Raw genomic sequence first — 18,901 nt, 5'->3', positions numbered from 1 at the left:
TGGGCAGGTGGCCTCTGGTCCCTGAGCCCCCACGGCGGCCAGCACCCGCACAGGGTGCACGTGGCCTGCCACCGCTGGCCAAGGGCACCCCGCCTCGGGCAGGCCGGGCCCCCCGACAAGAGGCCCCTACAAATGGTGTGAGGATTAATAATGCATTTATAACACATCGTCGTCGTAGCCGAAAATGATCTATAAACGCGCGGTAAATGTTTTATAATGTTTCTGTAAGCCGTTATAAATGATGGATGGCGGGCTGCGGATGCGGGATCAAATATTTATAGCGCATTGTGTGCGACGTCGGCTGCTACAGTTCAGGAACGCCATTAATAATGGGGGGGTGCCGGGTGCCGACTGCCGCCCGGCCAGGACGGCGCTGTTACTCTGGGCCATGGCCTTGGGGGTCACGGCCCCTCTGCTGTGGGGAGCCGGCGGGGGCCTGCAGGGCGCGACCAGTGGGCAGCAGCTCCTCCCTGGGGTCTCACCTGCACCTGCCTGGCGTCTCCCCTTCTCCAAAGGCCCAGGTCTGGTGTCGGTGCCAGCAGGGTCCCTCTCTTGAAGGGCCCCCACTGCCATCCCCCCAGCTGCTCATACAAGCACGTGGGCCCCCCCATCCCGTCCCTGTCCATCTGATGGGCTCAGACCCTAGACGGCTGCCCACCAGCCTGCAGGGGCCGTGGCTGCACCACGAGCTCAGGCCTGTGGGCCCCTGGGGGGGTGGTGGTCCCTGAGCACCTCCTGTGGGCCCCTAGGGGAGGTGGTGGTCCCTGAGTGCCTACTGTGGGCCCCTGGGGGGGTGGTGGTCCCTGAGCACCTGCTGTGGGCCCCTGGGGGGGTGGTGGTCCCTGAGCACCTGCTGTGGGCCCCTAGGGGAGGTGGTGGTCCCTGAGCGCCTGCTGTGGGCCCCTGGGGGGGGTGGTGGTCCCTGAGCGCCTACTGTGGGCCCCTGGGGGGGTGGTGGTCCCTGAGCACCTGCTGTGGGCCCCTGGGGGGGTGGTGGTCCCTGAGCACCTGCTGTGGGCCCCTGGGGGGGGGTCGTGGTCCCTGAGCACCTGCTGTGGGCCCCTGGGGGAGGTGGTGGTCCCTGAGCGCCTACTGTGGGCCCCTGGTGGGGTGGTGGTCCCTGAGCGCCTGCTGTATACTTGGCACTTGCTAGGAGCGGGGGTGGACAGTGAAGGAGAGAGGGGTGGCTGTGGTGTTTAACAGCATGGTCAGGAGAGGCCCCCATGGGACGGCAGTGTTGACCAGAAATGGAGGAGCTGGGGGCCCCTCCCCGCGGGGCAAACAGCGGTGCCAGGGTCTGGGGCCGCAGCATGCTGGGCACCTGCAGGGCAGCGGTGGGGTCGGCCATGGTCAGGACCACGAGCAAAACGAGAGCCGGGGGTGGACTTCCGCCCCGCTGGCATTGTGTTAAGAGTGGCCGGCCCTGCTCAGCCAGCTCCTGCAGGTGTCCAGCCAAGGGGCCGGGCCTTTGTCCCAGTTGGTTCAGTCCCCAGATGGCCGCAGAGGGCAGGCTGAAGCCAGGAGCTCCTGGGTCTCCCACTTGGGCCATAGCAAGGGGCTGGACAGGAACGGGCACCCACGGGGGATGTCGGCACTGCAGGCAGCAGGCTAACCCGGGCAGTGTGCCGGCCCAGTCCCTAAGCTTTCTAGAGTCTGGGGTCTCCACCCACTCCCCTGGGGGTCTGTGTAGCTCTTAGCTGTGCCTCACCTGTGGGCTCAGGTGTGAGCGTGTCCCCTGTGCTTACTGAGTACCCGCTGTGTGTCTGGGCGACCCCTGGGGGAGGGGACCGCACAGGCCGCCCACGGGGCACGCGTGGGCTCGAGCTCGCAGGCAGGGCCAGGGCCGGGTGATACGCATGGGGAGCCGGGTAAGGAGCAGGACTACTCAGCCCAGGCTGGGCTGCTGGGTGGGGGCCAGGGGTGGGCCGAGTGGGCAGGGGGAGCGGTGGGGGCACTGGGATATCCCGGCCCCTTCCTTGGGGGTGATGGGGGGCTCTTCAGTGCCCCAGGAAGCACTAGTGGCCTTGGCTGAGGGGGGAGGCAATTCCAGGACGCAGCCCCGCCCCTCCAGACCGGCTTTTCCGGTTCTCCCAACGGCTGCCCTGAGGGCAGGCACGGCTTTGCCCTTTGTCCCCTCGGGGAGCCTTGGGGCCAGTCGGGGACTGGGCAGCAGGCAACTCCCCGGGGGCCACTTACAGAACTTCTAGACGCGCCCTGGGGGCTGTGTGTGTGTGTGTGGGGGGGGTCAGCTCCTGTTTCTGGTGTTGGTCCAGCCCACGGGGGGGGGGAGTTGGGGGGGATGGCCACACACAGGGTTCCCAAGAAGACTGGGGGTGGGGGCATTGCCCTTGATGGCTGTGCCAAATGTTTAGCGTGAGGACCAGGCTTTGGCCTAGCGGTGGAGACCCTGCCCGTACCCCACATGGCAGTGCCGGGGGCCCAGCCCCGGCTGCACCCCGCTAACGGGCACCCCGGGAGGCAGCGGGCACGGCCCAGGTCCCTGGGTCCTCGCGGGGCTCCCAGCTCCTGGCCCTGCCTGGGCAGTGACTGGCGTGGAGGAGCGCCCTCTCCGTCTCCGCTTCTCAAGAAAGAAAATTTAAAAACGACGCCCGGAGCGGAAGCCTGGGGAACGAAGCTAACCGGGAGGCCCGGGAACCTCCGGCGTCCGCCGTGCCGGGAAGCCCCGCGGAGACCCCGAGGCGGTCTGTCGGAGCTCGGCTTCCCCGGCCGTCGCCCGCCTTTCCTTGCACTGCCCGGGCAGCGGGGCGCGGATGGTGCGAGACGGAACCCGGGCCTCGGCAGGGAGCGGGCGGGCGGCGCCGCCGGGCGGCCACACCTCGGCCCCGTCCCGGGACGCGGGCGGTGGGCGCGGCTCAGCGAGCGGGGGCGTGGCCCGCCCGGGGTCGGAGCCTTGAGGGGGCGTGGCCCGCTAGGGGTCCGGGCATTGTGGGGGCGTGGCCTCTCCAGGGCGGGAACCGTGTTGGGGCGGGGCCCGGCTGCGCGCGGGGCGTGGTCTGGCGGGGCTGGAGCCTGTGCCGAGGCCCGGAGGCGTGGGGGCGTGGCCTGGGGGTGTGGCCGGCGGGTCGGAGCGCGCTGGGGGCGGTGGCCGCTTCCCCGTCGTCCGCCGGCTCGGCTGGAGCTCAGCCGCCGGCCGGTCCGTGCGTCCGTGCGTCCGTGCGTCCGTGCGAGCGGCCCGGGCCGCCGCCGCCCTCATGGCCGCGCTGCACGCGCTGCAGCAATGGTGCCGGCAGCAGTGCGAGGGCTACCGGGACGTGTGTATCACCAACATGACCACGTCGTTCCGCGACGGCCTGGCCTTCTGCGCCATCCTGCACCGCCACCGGCCTGACCTGCTGTGAGTGCGTGCGGCCCTGGGGCCGGGGCCGGGGGCCGGGGGCCAGGGGCCGGGTCCCGCCCCTCTCCCGAGCCGGCGCCCTGGGAGCGCAGGGGCGCTGTGAGGGAGGGGCGGCGGCCGAGCGGGGCCCCTGCGTGGAAGCGGTGGTGTCCCTATCCCGGGAGCTGTGGAGAGTGGGCCCTGAGTCCACTCCACGAACGTTCTTGGGGTGAGTTGGGACAGAGCTGGACGCCCTGGGCTGGGTCCCGCGACCCGGGAAACGGCCACCCGCAGCTCAGGCCCCTCCTGGAAACGGGCGTCCGCCCTGGAAGCAGACAGGGAAACTGAGGCCCCGGCCGCACCGGCCAGGAGGCAGAGCCGTGCTGCAGCCCCGAGGTTGTGCCGGGGGCCTGTGGGGCCACCTGGGGCCTCCGTGTGACCTCTGCCCCTCGCCCTTGGGGGCAGAAGACGCTGGGGCGCGTGTGGCTGTGGGGTGTCCCGGGTGTGGCAGCTCCTGGGGAGCAGGGCACAGGGCCAGCAGCCTCCTGTGCGGGTCCAGGGCCTGGTGCGCGTGCCCACAGCCGAGCACGGGCGCACACGCCCGAGCGTGCACACAGGGCGTCCGTGCGCGTCCCGTCCCCAGCACTGGCCACCGTGCCAGGTCTCCTTGGCTCCCAAATGCGGGAGCAGCTTTCGGGGCACAGCTAAGCGAATCAAAACTCAAAGCATTTCAGGCGGCAGTGGCTTGGGGCCGGGGAAGCCCGCGGTGGGTGAAGCCGCGTGTGCCGTGCCAGCATCCTGTGTGGGCACCGGTTCCAGTCCCGGCTGCTCCTCTTCCGATCCAGCTCTCTGCTGTGGCCTGGGGAAGCAGTGGAGGACGGCCCAAGTGCTTGGGCCCCTGCACCCGCGTGGGAGACCTGGAGGAAGCTCCTGGCTCAGCTCTGGCTGTTGCAGCCATCTGGGGAGTGAACCAGCGGATGGAAGACTCTCTCTCTCTCTCTCTCTCTCTCTCTCTCTCTCTCTCTCCTCACGGGAGCTCGGCCCCTGGGGGTGGGGCCGTCTGTCTCATTGGCAGCAGCGGATGGGCACGCCGGGTCGCAGGAGTTCCTGGGTGCCTGCGTGCAGTCGGGGGAGGAGGCAGCACCGGGGCCAGGAGCTGGGGGAGGCGAGAGGGCCCTGCCCGGTGCGGGCTCAGCCTGCGGAGCTGCGCGGCACACAGCCGGGTTCCGCTCCGCGTCTGGGCTTGCTGGGACCTGTTCCCCCGCGTGCGCTGTGGCCCACGCTGGCACTCACACGTCCCCACAGCGGCCCGGGCGGGCGCCTGGGTGCCACTGCCCCCGCCAGCAGCCGGGCCTCTTGGGGAGATGGTGACCGGGGAGGAGCCCCGAGGGATGGGCACAGGGGTGAGCCCCCCCCGCCCCCGCAGACCCAGGCCGAGCACCCCTGCTCCTGAGACGCCCGGCAGCCGGCACCTGGACTTCCTGACCTGTGGCCACCAGGAAGTGCTTCCTGCCGCGTGCGGAGGGCGTTCCCCGCCTCCGGCAGGGAGCAGCTGTGGGGGACAGGCCTCGGGCGCCAGGCCAGCGGCCGGAGGGGCGGAGACCTGGGGTCCCTGAGGCCTGCGCCCCTGCTCAGCCGGGGCTGGGGTCAGCCCGCCTGTGCCTCTCAGAGCGGGGGGTCCTGCAGGGAGGCCTCCGGGTGCCTGCCCGCGGGGGCTGCTTCCTCAGTGACATCACAGCTCAGAAGCCGGTGCGGGGCGGGCTCCCGTGGGGAGCCAGTGGGCAGCCCTTCCCTGGGGTGGACACTCAGGGCCTTTGCAGTCACATGGGAGGCTGGCCTGACCGGGGGTGCTGGAGAGACAGGGCCTGGGGCAGTGGCTCCCCAGACTTCAGGGGCATGGGAGAGGCCTGGATGGGGTGCCCCACCCAGAAGCCCCAGAGGCAGCGCCCCCCCCTTCCGGGGTCAGAGCAGACTGGGCTGGGCTCCGTGGCACAGGGCCTGTGGTCAGCAGGAAGCTGCCTGGGGACAGAAGCCCTCTGTTCCCTGCCAGGCTGGCCGGAGCTGCCCGGAGGGAGGCGGGCGGGGGCACAGCCCACCTACGTGGGCGGCCCAGAACCAACCCTGGCTCGGCCCTCCGCCCGGGCCCACTCTGCCCAGCCCCTCCTGAGCTGGGGCTCGGCCCTGCCCGTCCCGGTGTCCCCGTGTCACCCCGCAGCGGCCTCATCCCCTTCCCATGTCCGTCCACTCAGACACCCTGGCCCCTCGGCTCCATCAGCCCTCTCTCCAGCCCCTCCAGCTCCATCCGCCCCCGCCCCCGCCCCCGGCGGCTGGGATTAGCTCCAGATGTGCTGGAGGTGCCAGGGACTTTCCCTCCCCACCCCCCAGGGCTGCAGATTGTTCCAGAAAACAGGCAGCGTGAGGTCAGCCCTCGGGGAGTCTGGAGGGGGAGGGGCGTGCACCCCCAGAGCCCCCAGAGCTGGGGGCGAGGGCGAGAGGCAGCCGTGGCGCGGGGTCACCCCGTGACCCGTGGAGGAGTCTCAGACCCTGTGAGTCACCGCTTCGGCCGTGCCGAGAGAGCGAGTCCGGTGAGGGGGGGGGTCTCTGCTGGTCCAGCCCTGGGCAGCCGTGGTGGCCCCGGCGCCTGGTCCCCTCCTCCTGCGCTCTGAGCCCGGGGCGGGGGCTGCCAGCGGGCATCCCCCTCCCTGCACAGAAGGCCCGTGTGCCCGGTGGTCTCCATGTCGGGGAGCCGCCCGCCTGAACGGTCTGCCCTTCTGTAAATGGGGCTCAAACCCGGGCGCCTGCAGGGCTGGTATCGCCCAGTGTGGCCGGCTCCCTGGTCCTCCCACAGGCCACGGGCGTGCCCTCAGGCGGGAAACTTGAGAGGGAGGGAGAGACATCTTGCACCCACTCCCCAGAGGCCCAACTGCCAGGGCCGGGCCAGGCTGACCCGGGAGCCTGGAGCTCCATCCGGGTCTCCCACGGGTCACTGCTGCCCCCCCCCCCCCCCCCGCGCACCAGCAGGAAGCCGGATCCGAGGGGAGCCAGGGCCGGACCAGGGATGTGGGCATCCGGGCTGTGTTGGAGCGTGTATATGGGGGGGTGCACGGGGACCAGGTGCTGGGGGGTGGGGGCTGTGCCCTGGGCTGGCCCTGCTGTCCAGTCGCCTGGAGCCTCGGCTTGGGCAAGCCTCCTGGGACCCTCTGAGGCCCTGAGGGTCTGTCCCTGGCGTCTGGACCCCAGCGCCGTGGCCCGCGGCAGCCTCTCTGCTACGCATGTGCCTCCCTGAGCAAGGACGTGGCCGTGCCCACTCCCCAGGAGGGCAGGAGCGTGAGGGAGCCGAGGGGCGGGCAGTGACAGGTGGCCCAAGCTGCGTGTTCCACCTCGCCCCGGGTGGTCCTGGCCACCCTGGGCTGGCCATTTTGCCCCCTGCCCCCGCCTGCTTTCTGTCACCTCTGCCTGGGTGCTGGGCAGGGCCTGGGGCCTCTCCTGGCCCCTGCCCCCTCTCCTGACCCCTGCTTGGGCGTCTGGTGGCCCCGGGGTGCTGGGCAGGGCCTGGGGCCCCTCCTGGCCCCTGCCCCCTCGCCTGCCCCCCTGCTCGGGTCCTGGGCGGCTGTGGACGTGAGCGCTGTATCTTCCAGAGACTTCAGCACTCTCAAGAAGGAAAACGTTTATGAGAACAACAAACTGGTGAGCCCCCTGCCCCACCCCAGCCCACTGCCCCCTGTCTGCCCCCCCAGCCCACTGCTCCCCCGCCCACTGCCCCCTGTCTGCCCCCCTGCCTGCCCCACCCCAGCCCACTGCCCCCTGTCCGCCCCCACCCCAGCCCTCTGCCCCCTGCCTGCCCCCACCCCAGCCCACTGCCCCCTGTCCGCCCCCACCCCAGCCCACTGCCCCCCCGCCTGCCCCACCCCAGCCCACTGCCCCCGTCTGCCCCCCAAGCCCACTGCCCCCCCGCTCACTGCCCCCCCACCTGCCCCACCCCGGCCCACTGCCCCCTGTCTGCCCCCACCCCGGCCCACTGCCCCCTGTCTGCCCCCACCCCAGCCCACTGCCCCCCTGCCTGCCCCACCCCAGCCCACTGACCCTGCCTGGTCCCCACCCCAGCCCACTGCCCCCTGTCCGCCCCCACCCCAGCCCACTGCCCCTGCCCGGCCCCCACCCCAGCCCTCTGCCCCCGTCCGCCCCCACCCCAGCCCTCTGCCCCTGCCCGGCCCCACTCCAGCCCTCTGCCCCCCCGCCTGCCCCCACCCCAGCCCACTGGCCCCCGTCTGCCCCCACCCCAGCCCACTGCCCCCCATCTGCCCCACCCCAGCCCACTGGCCCCCGTCTGCCCCACCCCAGCCCACTGCCCCCCGTCTGCCCCCACCCCAGCCCACTGCCCCCCCGCCTGCCCCCACCCCAGCCCTCTGCTCCTGCCCAGCCCCCACTCCAGCCCTCTGCCCCCAGCCCACTGCCCCCTTCCGCCCCCACCCCAGCCCACCTGCTCTGCCCCCACCCCGCCCGGCACCTGTGCCCCACTCCCAGTCTCTGTCCCGGGGGTTCCCAGCTGGGTAACCTCCACGTCCTGGAAGTGGCCTCCGGTCTTGCCGCCCGGGCCCCCTCTGTCCTTGGTGGGGGAATGAGGGGCAGGAGGTGCTGCCCCCGCCATGGCCTGCAGGGGCTCAGCCCACTCTGCCCAAGGCTGAGCAAGGCTGTGGGAGGTGGGGGCCCAGGTGGGCGCTGGGTCCGAATCCCGCCCCACCGCAGAATAACCTGAAAGGGTCGCCCGTCCACGCCCCTGCTCCAGGCCTGGCGTCCCTGGGGGTCAGACCTTCCCGACCGGTTAGAATTGGAGCTCAAGTTAGGGGCGCTGAGGGGCACGCGGGGTGCCGCGGCCAGCATAGGGGAGTGGACACTGCATGGTTCTGGGGCTGGGGCGGCCCGGCTGCAGCTGGCCAGGACCGGCTGGGGCCGCTCCCTGTGTGGCCGTGGGAGGGCCAGTCCTGGGGGCCCCGAGGGGTGAGGTGGGGCGGGCCTGTGGGGGCCCGTGTTTAGGGTCAGTGTGGGGCGAGGGCAGTGGCTCTGGGGAGCCTGCCCGGCCGGGGCAGCGAGTGTTCTGTTCTGGGAGTTTTGCTTTAAGAGGGACGAGAGATGGGCTGCGGCCAGCAGAGGCGGCCAGGCCGTGACCTTTTACGTGGGGGAATTTTCCGGACTCTCGGGTGATGGGGGGTGGCTGGGAGGGGGACAGAACCGCAGTGACCACAGGCAGGGCCCCCCCCCGAGGGGGCAGATGAGTGGGAGTCCCCCGGGGGGGGGGAGGGAGGCTGCAAGGCGGGGCTTTGAGCAGAGGTGGGGGGGAGGGGACCCCCGCCCTGGCCTTGCACTGAGAGCAGGGCCGTGGAGGCCTCTGTAACCCGGGTCCCCGTGAGCAGCCCAGTCAGGGACAGTGGGGACCTCAGGGGGGGGGCAGGGACAGGGAGCCCCTGGGAGCTGCGCTGGAGGGAGCCGGGGGGTGGCGGCTGGGAGGGGCCTCGTGCCCGCGTGCAGCAGGGGCTCTGTGAGTGCCGCCTCCAGGCTCAGTATCAGATGTCCCCCGCCCCTGGCTTGGGCTCCCAGGGCCCAGCCACCTCCGTGTCCCCGCTTGTCCCCAGGGAGGGCTGAGTCGCCCGCCGGGTGTCCACCCTGCTCAGGGCCCGGGTGGGGCAGGACCCCAGGGCCAGGGCTGTGGCCCCAAGAACCCGCCCAGGCCCGGCAGGACTGCGCGTCCACTGCAGATGGGCAAGCCGAGGCCGGACCTCGAGCCGCTCCTGTCTGGGCTGTCTCTGGTCTCGGGACCCCTCCCCGGTGAGCTGGTGCCTGCCCGAGGAGGGGGGCTGCAGCCTGGACCCCGGACTCTGCCCGCCCCCAGGCCTTCAGCGTGGCGGAGGAGAAGCTGGGCATCCCCGCCTTGCTGGACGCCGAGGACATGGTGGCCCTGAAGGTTCCGGACCGCCTGAGTATCCTGACCTACGTCTCCCAGTACTACAACTACTTCCACGGCCGCTCCCCCAGTGAGTGCCGCCCCCGCCCTGGGGCCCCGCCCCCGAGCCGCTGGGACCACAGCCCCGCCCCCACCGAGCCACTGGGGCCCGCAGCCCCGCCCCTGCTGCTGGCCCCTGGCCCTCTGGTGCCCAGCACGGCTGACACGTGAAGCGGGGGGAGGGGTCCCGGGGCCCTGTCAGGGCCTGGTCCCCCCTCAGCCCACTCCCACCCTCAGGGCAAGGGTGCCAGGACTCGGACCCAGTGGGCCCGGCCGTGCTGGGCAGGGGAGGGCAGGCCCCGGTGGCCCCCACCCCACTTTCCTCCGCTGCCCCAGAAATCCCCGGAACCGGTGTGGGCGCAGGGCAGCCCCGCCCCGCCCAGGCCAGGGCGTCCTCCCTGCCCTCCCCACACGGGGACCCCTGCGGGAGCCGGGTGCAGGCTGCCGACCCCCGACCCCCGTTTCCAGTTGGGGGCATCGCTGGTGTGAAGCGGCCCCCGGGGAACTCGGCTGAGGAGCCCACGGAGAAGAAGGCGCCGCCCCAGCCGGCCCCCGCCCCCACCCCGGCAGGCCCCAGAGAGCCCAGGAAGGATGGGGCTGCTGAGGGCCCACCCCCAAAGGCTGTGAGTGCCCCGGGGCCCCTGGGGGGTTCCCCGGGGTCAGGGCAAGGCCCCCGCTGCCTGTGGCCAAGAGCCTGCCCAGGGCTAACGTCCAGGTGGGGATGACGGGTAGACCGAGGCCCAGGCTGACCCTGCGGGTGGGACAGGGTGTGGACCCGCCCCGGGCTCCAGCCGAGGTGCGGTGGGCAGTGCTGGCCGGTTGCGGGAGCTGGGGCACCCGCGGAGACCCGGTGATAACTTGTGAGTGTGCGCCCCCTGCTGGCCCTGGGCTGCTACTTCGGCCCTCGGGGAGCGGAGCGAGGTGCCCTGCGGTCCACTGTAGTGGGGCCCACGCTCCCGCTCCAGGGCCAGGCTGGCGACCCCGGCCTTGGAGTCGGCGTGCGGGCTCCGGGCTGTCAGGAGGCCGGGCGCTGGCCGCGGGGGCGCCGGGGATGTGGGCGGCTTCAGCGGCTCCTGGCGCCCGCAGGGCCCGGCGTCGGTGGGCGGCCTGGTCAGCAGCCTCTGTGCCATCTGCGGCCTGCACGTGCACCTGGTGCAGCGGCACCTGGCTGACGGGAAGCTGTACCACCGCAGCTGCTTCAGGTAGGCCCGCCCCTGCCTCGGCAGCCCCCGCCCACCGCGCCTCCCGGCTGGAGGGGGGGCTCCTGCGGGCGAGCAGCGGCAGCCCTGCGGGGGCGGGGCTTGGGGTGACTGTGAGGGAGTGGGCGCGCGTCCGACGTGCGGGCGCATGTGCCCCTTTGCCGACACGCATGGGCGCTTTCTGGGCAAAGACCCCCGAGAGGAGGCGTGTGTGGGATGAGTCGCCGGCCCAGGGTAGACCCGGGCGTCCGTGGGCTCGTGCCCCGGCAGGGGTGAGTGAGTGGACGAGTGGACGAGTGGCCGCCAGCCCAGCGTTCTCCCCGCAGGTCCAAGCCGCCACGCCCCAGCACCGGAGAGCCGGGCGTGCCCCCCTCCGCGGGCCACCACCCGGGAGCCAGCTCTTCTGGTTCCCCGCTGCGGGGTGTGGCCCCCAGACAGCAGGGGGCCGCCCCCTTGGGCTCGGGGTCCCTCAGCACCCCGAGGAAGGCCCAGGAGGCAAACGGGCTGGCGGCGGTGGGCTCTTCCTCTGGGCCTCCAACTACCACCTCGTCCCGCGTCCACGTGTCGACTCCCGTGGCCACCACCAGCGCCAGCGCCCGCGTAACCAACAGCTCCCCGGCCGGCTGGGGCACGGTGGCGGTGGCCTCCCGCCCTGCCCTGTCCCCCGGCACTCTGGACCCGCGCCCGGTCACGCCACCAGCACCCCGAGAGGTTGCTGTCCCGCCCAAGCTCAGGCCCAGCCCCGGCTCGGAGCCCGCAGGCACGGCGGGGCCCCCCGCCCGGACCCCGCTGGCCTCCAGGACCCAGCAGGCGCAGGAGAAGTTCTTGGAGCTGCCGGCAGCCCCCGGCCCCGCCGCCGCTCCCAGGGACAGCAGCAGGGAGCAAGCGCTGAGCCTCCTCAGGAAAGCCCTGCCCGGGCTGTCGGCTGACACTCACGCACCTGCCAGGTGGGCGACGGCCGCTGCCCCGGGGGCCAGGGCTGGGGAACAGCTGGGGGGGCGCTCGGCGGAGAAGCCCCACCCGCACCTGCCCCTGGGTGCACTCTGGGGAGGAGGTAGCGGGGGGTCATGGGTGGGCCGCAGTCGGCCTGTCTGGAGGGGCCGGAGGAGCCTGGGGAGGCGGTGTCCAGCGGGTGAGTGTGCGGCCCCCCGACAGCTGCTGGGGGCTCCAGGCTCTACCACAGACCCCTCCCTCTGCCTCCAGCGGCCCAGGGGGAAGGAGACCCCAGTCCAGGCTGGCTGTGCTGCCTGCTGCCCCTTGTTGGGGGGTGGGGGTGTCTCTGCTCCATCTGTAGCTGCCACCTGTCAGCCGCTGGTGCCATGGAGGCAGCAGAGTGGGGACAGGGTGTTCTGGGGGACAGGGACTGGGGACAGGGACTGGGGACAGGGACCAGGGGACAGGGACTGGGGACAGGGACTGGGGACAGGGTGTTCTGGGGGACAGGTACTGGGGACAGGGTGTTCTGGGGACAGGGACTGGGGACAGGGACTGGGGACAGGGTGTTCTGGGGGACAGGGACTGGGGACAGGGACTGGGGACAGGGTGTTCTGGGGACAGGGACTGGGGACAGGGACTGGGGACAGGGTGTTCTGGGGACAGGGACTGGGGACAGGGACTGGGGACAGGGTGTTCTGGGGACAGGGACTGGGGACAGGGACTGGGGGACAGGGACTGGGGACAGGGTGTTCTGGGGGACAGGTACTGGGGACAGGGTGTTCTGGGGACAGGGACTGGGGACAGGGACTGGGGACAGGGTGTTCTGGGGGACAGGGACTGGGGACAGGGACTGGGGACAGGGTGTTCTGGGGACAGGGACTGGGGACAGGGTGTTCTGGGGACAGGGACTGGGGACAGGGACCAGGGGACAGGGACCAGGGGACAGGGACTGGGGACAGGGTGTTCTGGGGGACAGGGTGTTCTGGGGACAGGGACTGGGGACAGGGTGTTCTGGGGACAGGGTGTACTGGGGACAGGGACTGGGGGACAGGGACTGGGGACAGGGTGTTCTGGGGGACAGGGACTGGGGACAGGGACTGGGGACAGGGTGTTCTGGGGGACAGGGACTGGGGACAGGGACTGGGGACAGGGTGTTCTGGGGACAGGGACTGGGGACAAGGACTGGGGACAGGGACTGGGGACAGGGTGTTCTGGGGGACAGGGACTGGGGACAGGGACTGGGGACAGGGTGTTCTGGGGGACAGGGACTGGGGACAGGGACTGGGAGACAGGGACTGGGGACAGGGTGTTCTGGGGGACAGGGACTGGGGACAGGGTGTACTGGGGACAGGGACTGGGGACAGGGTGTTCTGGGGGGTCTGGCTGTGGAGGTCCCAGCTCCTCTTGGGGATTGGCCAGCGCTGGGCCCAGTACTGGGGGAAGCAGAGGGGACAGGGACACAGCACCTGCTCGGGCCCCGCCTGCCCCAGCCTCACTTCCTGCGCACGGAGCTGCGGGGCCCGAGCCCTGAGTCCCCTGGGACGGAGCTGGGCACCCAGGGAGATATCCGCCCTGGCCCTGGCTGGGACACCGCCGTCTCCGCTGACCCGGGATTTGGTGAAATCCGACACCCGCGCCTGTGCCAAGGCCGCCCCTCACTGGGAACCGGGCGGCATGGGCAGGGGGGCTTCTGCCCGGGGTGGTAGGGGGAGGGCCTGGGGCCTGACGCCTGCACCCCCGCCCACAGGCCCTCCCCAGCCACCTGCTCTGCCCCGAATCCCCATCCCAAAACGGAAGGCAGCCCCCCTGCCAAGCCTCCGCCCCAGGCCCCCCGCCCAGCGACAAGGACGGAGCCGCCAGCCCCTGTGAGTGTGGGCCACCCCTCGACAGCATCCCCCTCGCCCCGGGCGGGCAGGGGGCACGCGGCTGTGCCCACAGGGACGAGGCCGGAGCCCCCGACAGCACAGGGTAAGGGGCGGGTGGGCCTGGGTGCAGGGGGTCACCCCCGCCTGCCCAGGGTCTGCTCGGTGTCCAGGCTGCCTCCCGCTTCCACAGCTGCCCCCCTCGGCGTGCCCCCTCACCCCGTGCTCATGGAGTCGGGGCAGCGCCCCCAGGACCACCTGTTCACGCCCTGCCCTTGTGCCTGGCTGCTGTGGGGGCTTCTGGGACGGGGCGGGAGCTGCAGGAGGTGGGTTGGGGGTGGGGCCACCTTCCCCCCCCCGACCCCCGTGACCGATTCCTGGTCCTCACACAGGCCCAGGCACCAGCCCCCAGGAAGCCCAGGACGGGCCTGCGGGGTGGAGGGCCCACCTCAAGCCGGTGGACGCTCGGAGGAGCCCGGCCCGGAGGTGAGGGCAGGGTGGGGGGCTCTGAGGGGTGCCTGGCACGTGCAGCAGGTGCCTAATCGATGCTGGTGACCGGGGCCTGGGCTGGGGAGGGGGTGCGCCTGAGCCCGTACCCTCCCTGGAGGCGGCTGGCCCGCGGCCCTGGGGTCAGCACACCTGTGGGCCCAGCAGGGTCCCGGGTGTGGGGCTGACCTCCTGCCCCTGCCCAGGGCTCTGGAGCAGCCGCAGCCGCAGCCGCGGGCAGGTGACGCACCCAGGAAGGTCTCGGGCGGCTCCGAGGGGGACGTCCGGATCACACTGACCCCTGTGCGGCCGGACCGGACGCCAAGCCCCGCCAGCCCTGGGCCCCGCCTCCTAGGTACTAGGCGTGGGCACCAGGGCCCCTGCCTCCCCTTAGGGCAGGGTGCAGCCCCGGAGGGGTGTGTGTGTGCCTGCCTGCGCACGCCTGCACATGCGTATGACGTGTGCGTGTGCAGCACAGTGCACGCTTGCTCCCGGCACTCACGCTTCTGACCCGCGTGCGTCTCCGTGCACTTCCTGTGTGACCTCAAAGGGTCCCTGGCCCTCTGGACTGGGCCGGTGGACGCTGGGCGGAAGGTGGCCAGGGGCTCAGGAGGCCTGTGGCGGGGGAGGTGCTGACGGTGGCTGTCTCCTCCCCAGCCCCTCCCCGGCCCGCACCGCCAGCCGCATCCCCCTCCGTGTCCCAGCGGAGGAAACTGACCGTGCCCGCCAGCCTTGACGTCTCTGCCGACTGGCTGCAGTCTGAGCCCTCAGGACGGGGAGCCCCGGCTTCGAGCAGGAAGGAGGAACAGGGCAGGTCCCTGGGGGTGGGCGGGGTGGGCGGGGCAGCCGGCCACTGCACCCTGGGGGTGCCCGGGGCTCTGCAGGGTGCATAGGAGCTCACTGGGGGCCAGAGTCGGGTGGGGGGAGCCTTGATGGCACAGGCCCTAACTCCTGGGTCGGGTGGAGGACTGGACACAGCCCCTGGAGCCAGTGCAAGGCTTGCTCATGGGCTGGGGTGCCTGGAGCTGCCGACCGGGGGCGGGGTGGGGGCGGGGTCCATGGGTGGTGCTCCACTGGGCACCGTGGGGCTGGGGAAGGGGACACCAGAGGTGGGGGCTGGGAGGGCTCAGACCCCCTCTGGCCACGTCCAGGTGGCCCTGGGCCCAGGAGCCCACTCTGCCGGTTCTCTACCCCAGGGAGGTCCTTGGGCCCAGCCACCGCCGCTGCCCCCTCTGTGACGTCCCCCGTGCGGGTGAGTGGCCGGGCGGGCGTGGGGGCCGTGGGGGCCCGGTCCTGGCCGCTGCTCACCCCTGTGTGACCCCAGCTGCACCCCGGCTACGTCCCCGAGGAGGAGATCCAGCGGCAGCAGCTGGACATCGAGCGGCAGCTGGACGCGCTGGAGCTCAGGGGCGTGGAGCTGGAGAAGCGGCTGCGGGCGGCCGAGGGCGGTGAGTGCCCGCCCCCCACCCCCGCCCGGCCCGGCCCGCCGCACCGGGCGCCCTCGGCACACCTGGCTCCCGTCCGCAGATGACACGGAGGACGGCCTCATGGTGGACTGGTTCCAGCTCATCCACGAGAAGCAGCTGCTGCTGAGGCTGGAGTCGGAGCTGATGTACAAGTGAGGGCCGGGCGGCGCGGGGGCGGGCGGCCGGGCCGGGTCAGCCGGGCCGGGCCAGCCGGGCCTCCCACCCCCCCGCCCCTGCCCCGCAGGTCCAAGGACCAGCGCCTGGAGGAGCAGCAGCTGGACATCGAGGGCCAGCTGCGCCGGCTGATGGCCAAGCCCGGTGCGTCCCCCGCCGCCCACCCAGGCGGTGTCCCCGGGAGCCAGGCTCGGTGGGCCAGTGGCGGCCAGCGGTGACTGCTTCCTGGCCTGGGGTGCCTGGGGTGGCCCGGTCCCTGCAGCCCCCACGTGTCCTTCCCTGGAGTGGGACCCTGCACCGTGGCACCCAGGGCCACGTGGTGGGGGAGGGGAGGGGAGGGTCCCAGCGCGGTGGTCACAGCTGTTCCGCCCCTGGGCACTGGGACGGAGACCCCTCCCACGCCCCCACTGACAGCCCCTCCCCGCTGCCTGCAGAGGGGCTGAAGTCCCTGGGCGACCGGCAGCGGGAGCAGGAGCTGCTGACCCGGTACCTGAGCACCGTGAATGACCGCAGTGACATCATCGACCTCCTGGACCAGGACCGGCTCAGGTGGGCGGGGCCGGGCTGCCCTGTGTGCTCACGCCGCGCCCCGCCCCTCCCGCTGCTCACGCTCCGCCCCCTCACTCATCCCACGTCCGCCCGCAGGGAGCAGGAAGAGGACCAGGTGCTGCAGGACCTCATCCAGGGGCTGGGTGAGCCGGGGCTGGGGCCCGGGCCCGGGGGCTGGGAGCGCGGGGCACCAGGCACGGCCTCACCCCTGCCCGCGGCCTCACCGCTGCCCGCCCCCCAGGCCTGCAGAGGAAGAAGTCCAAGTTCCGCCTGTCCAGGATCTGGTCCCTGAAGAGCAAGAGCGGCCACTCGGGCTGAGCCCCGCCCCGCCCCGCCCCGCCCCTCGCTCAGCCAGGGGCCCTGCGTCCTCAATAAAGCACTGACGGAAGCCGGAGCCGCGCCTCGCTCTCCCCCACCCCTGCCCTCCCCCACCTCTGCTCCCCCCACCTCTGCTCTCCCCCCACCTCTGCTCTCCCCCACCTCTGCCCTCCCCCCACCTCTGCTCCCCCCACCTCTGCCCTCCCCCACCTCTGCTCTCCCCCCACCTCTGCCCTCCCCCACCTCTGCCCTCCCCCTCCACTGCCCTCCCCCACCACTGCCCTCCCCCACCTCTGCTCTTGCCCCCCACCTCTGCCCTCCCCCACCTCTGCTCTCCCCCCACACCTCTGCCCTCCCCCCACCTCTGCCCTCCCCCCACCTCTGCTCTTCCCCCACACCTCTGCCCTCCCCCCACCTTTGCTCTTGCCCCCACCTCTGCTCTCGCCCCGCGCCTCTGCTCTCCCCCCACCTCTGCTCTGCCCCCCCAACCTCTGCCCTTGCCCCCCACCTCTGCGCTCGCCCCTTCCCTGCAGCCTGGGCAGGCGCCCACCCTCCCTGGGCTGGCCTGGGCCCTCCATCGCGGCCGTTTCACTCGTTTCCTGGGGTGGGGGTGCGCCTGTGCAGCCTGTGACCTCGGTGGCCGCAGGTGCGAGGTGTCTGGCCATGGCACAGAGGAACTGAGCCCGTGACCTCGCCAGGCCCGGGCCCTGGTGGCCGAGGGGCACCTGGGACAGCCGCTTCCCTCTGGTCTCCCAGCCATGCTGGTTCAGCTGGGTTGGGGGGCGCCTGACCAGCGTCATCCCAGGGACACTCAGAATTAGCAAAGCAGCTGGGTGGTGGGGTCGCGGCAGGGCCAGACAGGGCCAGCCGGAGCCCTCAGCCCCGTGTCTGGGCCCAGCCTCTGCCCTGCACCCCCCACCCAGTTGCCCCGTGCAGCTGTGGCCGGGTCAGGTTTGCATGGGACATCAGTGCACAGCTGTATCCAGGAGGCTTGGGGGAGGGGCCTGCAGTGGGGCTCGTTTGAATATTCATAGAGTGGGGTTTGGGTTATGCTCATTTGAATATTCATTGTGATCGGCTTTGGGTGGGGCTTATTTGAATATTCATAGAGGTGTGGTTTGGGTTGGGGGCTTGTTGGACACGAAAATTCATAAGGGGCAGGATTTGGGTTTCTGCTTATTTGAATATTCATAACATGGAATGTGAATATTCATAAAAGGTGGAGTTTGAGTTGAATCTTTGAATATTCATAGGAACTGTGTTGGGTGGGGATCTTGAATATTCACAAGGGGCATAGCTGAACTTATTTGAATATGCATAGAGCAAGTTTGGGTTGAGATTTGAATACTCATTGGGATTGGCTTTGGGTGGGGCTTATTTGATTATTCATAGAGGGTGGGTATTGGTTTGATACTTGTTTGAATATTCATAAGGGCGGGGTTTATGTCATTGTTATTCAAACATTCATAGAGCACCGTGTTTAGTGTGTTTGAATATTCATAAAGGGTGGGTTGGGCTTATTTGAATATTCATAGGCTAGGTGGGGCTTGAGTGCTGCCCACTTCCTTGCCCGCTTCCTGTGTCAGGTGCAGGATGGGGGTGGGCGTGTCAGCCCAGCTGATTTCTTGTAACGACCTCCTAACCGGCTAACGGTGTAGCCGGCTGCCGCAGCCCTGCTGGTAACTGCAGTGCGGGGTTTCCCTTGCACCGGACGGGGTGGGCGTGGAGGGCTGCAGGCAGGGTCTTGGGCAGGCCGAAGGGGTGGTGTGGGGGAGGCAGGGTGGGCCCACGTTTGCAGCCCCAGCTCTGCTGTTAGAGCTCGGCCTCCGCCGCTGTCCTGGCCTCGGCTGCCCGGGGCTGCCCTGTGGTGACCGAGAGACGCCCTGGCCGGGCTGCCATGGGGATTTCTGGAGCGGCCCCAGCCACGGGGACGAGGGCGCTGGGCCCAGCTCCTCCGGCCTCTCAGGGCTCCAGGGAAGAGAGGGGCTCGGAGAGGTGCGGCTGCTGGCCGGGGACAGGGCAGCTGGGGGTGGGGGTGGGGGTAACGGGCAGTGCTCAGGTGTGGCCACTGCTCAGGGACAGAGTGGGGGGTAACAGTGCTCAGTGTGGTCACTGCTCAGGGACAGAGTGGGGGGTAACAGTGCTCAGTGTGGTCACTGCTCAGGGACAGAGTGGGGGGGGTCACAGCACTCAGGTGTGGCCACTGCTCAGGGACAGAGTGGGGGTAACAGTGCTCAGTGTGGTCACTGCTCAGGTACAGAGTGGGGGGTAACAGCACTCAGGTGTGGTCACTGCTCAGGTACAGAGTGGGGGGTAACAGTGCTCAGTGTGGTCACTGCTCAGGGACAGAGTGGGGGGTCACAGCACTCAGGTGTGGTCACTGCTCAGGGACAGAGTGGGGGGGTAACAGCACTCAGTGTGGTCACTGCTCAGGGACAGAGTGGGGGGTAACAGCACTCAGTGTGGTCACTGCTCAGGGACAGAGTGGGGGGGTAACAGTGCTCAGCTGTGGCCACTGCTCAGGGACAGAGTGGGGGGTAACAGTGCTCAGTGTGGTCACTGCTCAGGGACAGAGTGGG

At 70.9% G+C, this 18,901-nt stretch overlaps 1 protein-coding gene across 1 annotated transcript; it reads left to right on the top strand.

Annotated features, from left to right (window-relative positions):
- The first annotated feature begins 3,084 nt into the window (after positions 1 to 3,084).
- On the top strand, positions 3,085 to 16,398 carry MICALL2 (MICAL like 2). The gene is made up of 17 exons (XM_070064273.2): positions 3,085 to 3,355; positions 6,973 to 7,021; positions 9,222 to 9,363; positions 9,801 to 9,955; positions 10,419 to 10,534; positions 10,858 to 11,478; positions 13,215 to 13,435; positions 13,722 to 13,815; positions 14,022 to 14,170; positions 14,473 to 14,629; positions 15,016 to 15,067; positions 15,140 to 15,263; positions 15,343 to 15,433; positions 15,526 to 15,599; positions 15,890 to 16,004; positions 16,101 to 16,147; positions 16,246 to 16,398. Exons 1-17 carry the CDS (start codon positions 3,213 to 3,215, stop codon positions 16,320 to 16,322), a joined length of 2,427 nt encoding a protein of 808 aa, XP_069920374.2. The 5' UTR covers positions 3,085 to 3,212; the 3' UTR covers positions 16,323 to 16,398.
- The last annotated feature ends 2,503 nt before the right edge of the window (positions 16,399 to 18,901 follow it).

This window comes from Oryctolagus cuniculus, chromosome 19, assembly GCF_051225735.1.
Source record: "Oryctolagus cuniculus isolate XC-2025 breed Fujian yellow rabbit chromosome 19, ASM5122573v1, whole genome shotgun sequence".
Lineage (NCBI taxonomy): Eukaryota > Metazoa > Chordata > Mammalia > Lagomorpha > Leporidae > Oryctolagus > Oryctolagus cuniculus.
Note: the sequence above shows the minus strand (reverse complement) of the source record. Positions and strands in the feature narration are given on the sequence as shown.

What these genes read in the sequence shown, in the direction of transcription:
- MICALL2 (XM_070064273.2), top strand. Translation starts at nt 3,213, where the DNA reads ATGGCCGCGCTGCACGCGCTGCAGCAATGGTGCCGGCAGCAGTGCGAG. An exon ending in GGAGCCCCCGACAGCACAGG is followed by an intron (nt 13,436 to 13,721) that starts GTAAGGGGCGGG and finishes GTCCTCACACAG; the next exon opens with GCCCAGGCACCAGCCCCCAG. An exon ending in GGACCTCATCCAGGGGCTGG is followed by an intron (nt 16,148 to 16,245) that starts GTGAGCCGGGGC and finishes CCCGCCCCCCAG; the next exon opens with GCCTGCAGAGGAAGAAGTCC.